Raw genomic sequence first — 7,773 nt, 5'->3', positions numbered from 1 at the left:
TTAAATGAAACAAAACTTGATGTAAAATAAATAAAACCTCATTTATTTCTCTTATGTAATATACCTGATTTTATCATTAAAAATAGTCTTGTTAGTGTTTCCTAGAAATTTGCTAATAAGAACTCCAACATTTCAACCAATCATCTCAAGAAAATGAATTTTGATAAATTTTAAAGTAAAAATTTAGCATGTATACCATTTAAAAATCTAACTTAATTTTTTTAAATTAAATTTTGAATCTTTATTCGTTGAAATTAAGTAATTTAATCACTAGTAGTTAACTCTGGAAGGGAGATATGGTGTCTGTTATTGCCACCACTTTCCTCTCCTAAACCATTTTCGCCACTGGGATATTATTTCCATTCCATTTTTTTTGTTGCATAATTTAATAGATTCAGTGACTGATGTCAAGGAAAAAATGAGGAAGGGTGTTGATTTTACCATTTTACACCAAGGGTTAATGTTCTGACTGTATCGATTTCATCTTGCTCTTGTCCCCCCTAGGATTGTGGAAATTCATATTCCAGCCCATCCAAACCCTCGGCCCCAACTTGTTCCCCTTAGGATCACGAGCCCCAATGTCCCTACCCCACAGCCTTCACCGAGCAGGTCCCTTGTTGAATTGAAGCCCACCCCTTCAAGAAAGAAAGGGAGATAGGGTGTAGGGAAAGAGAGGGAACTGGAGGAGTCTGAGGAGGACGGAAGAGGGGATAGGAGGAGGTCAAGGAGGTTAGCTAAGTCCAATGTTAAGAGGAAGCTGAAAGCTGGGGCCTTGCAAGAGGAGGATTCAGATTCAGAGGACACAGGTCGTCCCAAATGAAGGAGGATGAAGGAGAAAGCTTCAAATTTTGGGGGGCGAGAATGGAGGAGGAGGAAGAGGAGGTGTCGGAATCCTCTCGGTCTGGCTCGGGGGGAGGGATGAAGGAGAAGAAAGAGGTGTCGCATGTTTCGACCACCATTAGGTTGGGGTATGTGGATTTAACCTGGGACCAATTCCCTAATACGGTGGATAGTGTGCCCTCCCCTATTACGATTTCCTCCCAAGGATAATGCTAACCCCCTAAATGTGCAGGATGTCACTTTGGTGCAAGAGGACGAAGTTCCTAGCAACATGCAGGAGGTCAATGTGGACATCAAGAAGATGGCCAATGATGAGATGTGGCAAAGAATTCATGCGTTGGAAGAAAGGATGTGTCTTTTGACAATATTCATTGTCAAAGTGACACATGCAACTACCACCACACTTCACCTGCTCAAAGATATGGAGGGAGATTTTCCAAAGGAGGACTCCAAATTACTGTTTGACTTCCTTGCAGAAGATTGGGCAAACATCCTCCTAGGAAGGAAAGAGGCTAAGAAGCATTAATGACTTTCTCTTTCTGGTTTTTTATGTTGTTTATCAATTGGTTGTCGAACTTGGTTGGGTTTAAGGCTATTATGTCTTTGTTTATATATTTACATAACTTTTATAGTTTTAATACAGGCAATTTGTTTGTTGAGCTTGTTGATACTATTTTAGTTATGTTTTTGAGCTATATGTTTTTGTTTTCTAAGTGGTAGGGGGTAGTTCTGGTTATTGGTATTCTACTAGTAGTTGACAAATTTGATCGTTTAAGGGCCAACGCCCTAGTTTTGGCTACTTTTAATTCAAAAACATAAGTATTTTCAATAGTATTTAAATTATTTAACAAATGTTTATTCTATTATATTTAAAAGTTATTTAATATTATTGCAAGTGTGGGATCACAAATACTTTAATAATCAATGACTTTGTTTTAGGATATCTTGAATAAGGAATTTTCTTTTATCTTTTGGTGCCCTCTAAATAAATTAAATAATTGTTGATTAAATAATGATATTAAATTTTAGTTTTCAAATAATAATTTTATGATTTGGTAAAATTCGATTCAATGATAAAAATTATTTAAGTTCTTTCAAATGTTATTAAATTGCTCAACTAATGAGTATATGATTCCATAAAATTTGGTGCAATTATTAAGTACTTTCAAGTGTTAATCTCATGTATGCATTGCATATTAGTGATGGATCCATAAAGCAAAATTTTATATAAGAACCAAATTGTATTGTCCAATCTAATAGTCAAGATAAATAAACCATTTTTATAATAAATACCACATTCTAAATTAGATAATGCTACAAAATGTACAAGATATCAAGGAAGACTTGATTTAGTGTCCTCGATCATATCTAGTTTATAATCTTCTTCAATGCAAAAGAAAGAAAGAAAACATAGAAATAAATATGATTATGATAATTAGCCAATAGGCTTTTACATGGGGGCAACCCGCCCCGGAAAAGTCTCACAGTCGAAATAATATGACAGAAATATTTTATGGCCCAGTGAGATTAAGACAATTTAGTCTACAGCAGAGAGTGTGAATGGAAACTAATCTGCTTCGTGTAAGGTTCTCTTTTTTTTATAGTTGCTAGCTAAAGCATGATCCCCCAAAGAATGATACATGTCCCGCTCAACAATTGCCATTAATAACAACCGTGTCATTCGTCTATTGTGATATAGAAGGTGCAATAGACGAGAGAATCAGATAACATCATAGAAGAATAAGAATAAACCATACAAAAAGAGAAGAGAAGAGAAATAGTTGCGCCAAGGCAAGATGTAAGCGAATAGAAGCAAAAAGCCCGCGGGGGAGACACTATTGTGCCTCCTGGTAATGGCGGAAAATCTCTAGAAGCCTAGGAGTGCCTTGCTGAAGGTAATATTCATTATTTTGAGTGTGTCAGACTGCAGATCAAGTTGGCACTTGAATTTGCAACCTCTGATGTAAATAAAGTGAAGGTGTACACATAAGGACGGTTTATTGTATGTTAAATTAGATAGAAGATGAACTAAGTAAGCTTTTCTTTTGTCATCTTCCCTATGGAATTCACTAGAATAAATCATCTAATCATCTTTGAATTTGTTGAAATACACAAATGTTTTGAACAAGTGAAATATTTAAAAAGTTAGTCAACAAATTTTATTGTATAATACTTACACCTTGGACAAGCAGATTAAGCCTACCCCATCTTTGAAAATTCTACCAACATTGAATCATTTCCAAACTATTTTAGAAGTTGTAAATTAGTAGTTTTATTATTGGCAGCATAGGAAGGAAATGGTGGCGCAAGTTCATGACGTATTTACCACTTTATGGCCCATGATCATCCAGATTGAAGGGCATTCACCTCATGGAAGATTGTAGATCATAAACAAAGAATTTTTATAGAATTGTGCAATGAAATTTACAAGGTTTTGATTGTCCCGTTATGTTAAGCTTCTTTTGTACTTTTTAATATTCTAAAACACTCACACTAGATTTTAGGAGACTCTCAAAATAGAAGCAGCTTTACAATCGACCCAGAAACATTACCAAAATAATTACATTAAAAATTTTTTTGAACAAAACAAGTTTGAGCACCAAATCCGAGGCCACAAACAGAGTGAATCAAACCAAAGCTTCAAATAATTAAAACTTTGATTTCTAAAAAGTTCCATTTCACTTGAAATTTTCAGTTCTTATGTATAATTTACTTGTCAAAACTTGAAAAAACCGAAACCAAAATGCTAGAACAAAAAGTCACTCTGCACTAAGCAACTGCTCTAGCATAAAGTTTTCGCTTTCAAAATGATGTTTACAATAGAATGGTTAACAATGTGCTACATCCTTGTTGATTTAGAATTTGTTAATCAAAATATATAGGTGTGTCGTACATTTGCCTTGATATTACAATAACACTTGCCTTGATAATTATAGCAACACTTGCCATTCTAATTAAATTAACTAGCTTTGTTCTTTTGTTTGTTTTTCAATTCAATTAAAACCTTCCAAACCTATCGGCTGACACTTACACCGTATCCCGGGTGCAAGCGCTAGTATTAGCATAAACCAAAATCATTCACCAAAATCCCCAATATGCTGCCACATCTCTTTCACCAAAGTATTATAAAATGTACCTTTATTAAAAACTTACAATACTGCTAAGAATAAATTACATCACTTCCAGCCTAGAGATTGAGCTAAAAATCTATAGGATTACGCTTATAATCCGAAGAACATTTCATATTATTCCGTGAAGCTACTTACGAATTCACCCGTCACAGTTGAAATGAATACCAACCAGTTCATTACGCTTACCGGACGCCATACATTTTCTACAAGCATCCCAGCTGCACGAACAACAGAGAGACTCCATTACTATTTTTTCCCGTGCAGGCAAAACTGCAGTCGCAAGGCGGAAACCAAAATTTGAATGCACTGACGCGGCGTGAGAAAATCGAGCAGCCGCTTCAAAGTATCAACCCTCACTCTGTCCGCCGCCACCAAAATGCACTGCAATTTCTCGCTCATGCCGTCGAAATCACGCTCAGAACCCTCGCCATTGACCGTAATCTTCTGCAGCGCCGTCAATCTGTGCGAAAGCTTGTCCTCCTCCTGCACAGTACGGCAATGGAGCTCATTTATCTGCAACAACTGCGTGGAAGTAAGCCCAGCCAAATTTGACGAATTTGTGCCCTTGAGAAGCTCCGGGAGCTCCGATTCCAGCTGTTGCCCTACCTCCGCATAGGCCACATGAAAAATCACCGAAGGCCGCCACTCGCCGAGCCAAACAAAGCCATTTTCCAGTGCAAAAAGCTTCGAAATTGACGCCTTTTCCACGGCCGCCGCCTCGGCCTTCAGGGCGTAGTGCTTCTCATAGTGCTTTAGCACCCGCGCGACCTCGGTTCGAATCTCGTCCTCGCCGAAACCCTTACTTTGCGTCTCGTACTTTGCAAGCCACTCAACGATGAAACCCTCGTGAGATGACATAGGATGTGTATGCAAAGAAGGATTTTGAAAGTGTTATTTGTAGGGCTGGAACAACGCGTCCGCTACAATGGAGGGGAAAAACAGCGAGTGTTAGTGAAATGAAAAGTTGTGCGGCATTGATGACGGGCAGCGCCGCATTTCAATCCATGAGGGCAGGACCTGCCATTACCTACTTTCCAGGATTTCTTTGCCCTTTTAAGCCGTTGGTTTCATCTTCTCCCTCTATTTTGCCCTTCTTTCATTCCACTGCCAGACGCATTCATTTTTAAAAGCCGCCTTCCCTTCTCTATTTTTGGAATTTCCTCAATTGGAATTTATCAACTTGGTAAACAAGCTTCTCCGTCTCGGTTTTCCTAGAATGTACGTTGTATCATGTTAGTTTTACAAATTTAAAAATATTGTATCATAAATATCACGGATTCTATCATTTAATGAAGCATTTCATTTTTGTCAAACCTTCACTTATTTATTTGTTAATTAATGAAAATAAATGAGTATAGTTCGTGTGTGTATATATATATATATATGATAGGTGTGTAATTTAATGAATCATTTTATTTTTCTCTAACTTTTCTTATTGTCTATTCATTTGTAAAATGATAATTGACTTATTTATTTGCTAATTAATGAAGATAAATGAGTATATATATATATATAATATCTAAATGTTATAGGCTATGTCATTTAATGAATCATTTTATTTTTGTTATGTTTTTGTATTGTCTATTCATTTGTAGAATGATAGTTGACTTATTTAAATATAGTTAGAAATCTTATACATATTATATCATAAATATCATAGATTCTACATCATTTAATGAAGCGTTCTATTTTTGTCAAAGTTGCTTAAATTTTCTCATTGTCTACTTATTTGTAGAATGTTGACTTATTTATCAATTAATTGAGAATAAATGAGTATAGTCAAATGTCTAGTTTAGACATTCTTTTACAAATATCATAAATATGATAGATTTTATCATAATAGTGAAATTGATGAAGAATTCTATCTTATTCATTTTATGAGAAAGTTCAATGTTTGTCATAACCACCAAATCATGCTAGATCTTGTCATGATAGTGGAATTAACCAAGAACTCAATCTTACTCACTCTATGAGAGAATTTAAAGTTTGTCATAACCACCAAATTTTCTTATTCTTTATAATTTCAAGAATAAACATTTGACCTATTTATTAATTAGTTGAAAGTAAATATGCATTTTCAACTAATTAATAGGTATAGTCAAATGTGCATTCGAGGAACTTATTCTTAAAAAATATCATAAATTTCATAAATTGTATAATGAATATAATAGATTCTCTCATAATAATGAATTTGATCTAGATCTCAATCATTATCACTATGACAGAATTCAATGTTTAACACGATCGCCAAATTTTCCACATTTGACCTATTCTTTTATGAATTAATTATATGAAAATCAAAATTAAGAATATTTTACTAAATGAAGTAATTTTGCTCTACAAGTGGGAACTCGCAGTGGAGACAAGTGGGCCTCCTCGAGGCTTGTACTTGTTGAACCCTCGTGGCTTGATTTGCTTTTCTCCTTAGATTTCCTGTGTATTTGTTTGGTTTTTCTCTTTCATCATTTGGGGGTTTTTGTTTCCTTCTTTCCTTGTTGCAAGTTTGGTTTGTCCTCCTTACATGTGCCTTTTCTTTCAATTTTATTGTGTCATTAGTATTGTGTGTGAGGCCTTGTGTGAGATCTTTGAGTGCTCGAGATTAATAATGGAAAAGACAATTCTTGTAATGGTGATATTAATACCGCTCATTCTTCGATAAATCTTTGCAGAAGGCCTCTTAGGTGGTTAAGTCCTCTACTAAAGTTGTGGTGGAAGAAAATTATGTTGTAGAATACCCATCTACAACTATATTCAATGGGGAATTTTGCAGAAGAAAGGATTTGGGTCCAAGCAAACCTATGGAACCTAGAGTCAATGGATGTGAGTGGGAAACGATGGCGTCCTCAAAGCTGTAGACGTTGTAGGAGGAGAAGAGGGTATGACCTCTATACTGACTTGAAAACCCTTTCTCTTTCTCCTAATGAAGATATGGTGAGAGCTATCAAATATAAACAATCTTGTCCATAAAATGTTTTAATTTTTTTATTATTTGTAGATGTTAAATTTCTCCCTACAAGGAAGTTTCTCAATTATTAATTTAATATTTTTCGTGGAAATAAATTGGGAATTATTGTGTGAATTTTAGCAAGATAATTTGAAGAGGGCTTTTCGTTGTTTTTCTCAAAAACCATAATATGAAAGATAATGTTTTAAAAAATACTTCTAGAATGTGGGACAATCTTTATTGTGAGCTTTTCCTTGGTCTCCAAATGGTAATGTGGACCAAGTTGTTGCTCTATCTTTACCCAATTGGGTTGAATTGCAAAATGTGCAACTAGAATTTGGATTGTTCATTCCATAAATATTAAAGCCTTTGGGCTCAATGGTGCAAGTAGAAGAATCAAGTGTAAGTTTACCCCACTTAAATGTTAGGGTTTTGATTATATCAAAACCCAAAGTTGAAATTCCTAAAGTTATCTCTTTGGATATTGAAGGAAATGAATATTCTTGGAACTTTAACTTACTTGGAGATTTAGGAGCTTCTTTTCATTGTAAAATCAATGGCCATACTCATAGAGATTATCCAGCTATGAAAAATATTCATACAGATTTCATTGTTAATCTTAATGCAATGGCCAAGAAAAGAAATTCTAATAACTCTAGTAAGATCTCTAAAAATTCCAAGTTACAAGATTTGAATTATTCTAGTAATGTTAATATTGTTAGTAATGAAGAGAGTGGAAATATTGGTCATAACCCACCTGATATTGTGGAAAATATTAAGAAGAATAGAAATTTTGTTACTCTGGCTAATCCTCTTTTTGAAGAAGAGTTTCAAGTGGTTATTGCTAATGAAAAATAA

General features: G+C 34.7%; 1 protein-coding gene across 1 annotated transcript; it reads right to left on the bottom strand.

Moving 5' to 3' along the window:
• Positions 1–3,961: 3,961 nt before the first annotated feature.
• LOC149549258 (protein DOG1-like 3) lies at positions 3,962–5,166 on the bottom strand. The gene has a single exon (XM_089792674.1). It carries the CDS (start codon positions 4,827–4,829, stop codon positions 4,218–4,220), a length of 612 nt encoding a protein of 203 aa, XP_089648800.1. The 5' UTR covers positions 4,830–5,166; the 3' UTR covers positions 3,962–4,217.
• Between the last annotated feature and the right edge of the window lie 2,607 nt (positions 5,167–7,773).

The sequence above is a fragment of the Cupressus sempervirens genome, chromosome 7, assembly GCF_028749045.1.
Source record: "Cupressus sempervirens isolate cs-2001-9-10 chromosome 7, ASM2874904v1, whole genome shotgun sequence".
NCBI lineage: Eukaryota > Viridiplantae > Streptophyta > Pinopsida > Cupressales > Cupressaceae > Cupressus > Cupressus sempervirens.
The sequence above is the reverse complement of the archived record's forward strand: the minus strand, read 5'-3'. Positions and strand labels throughout refer to the sequence as shown.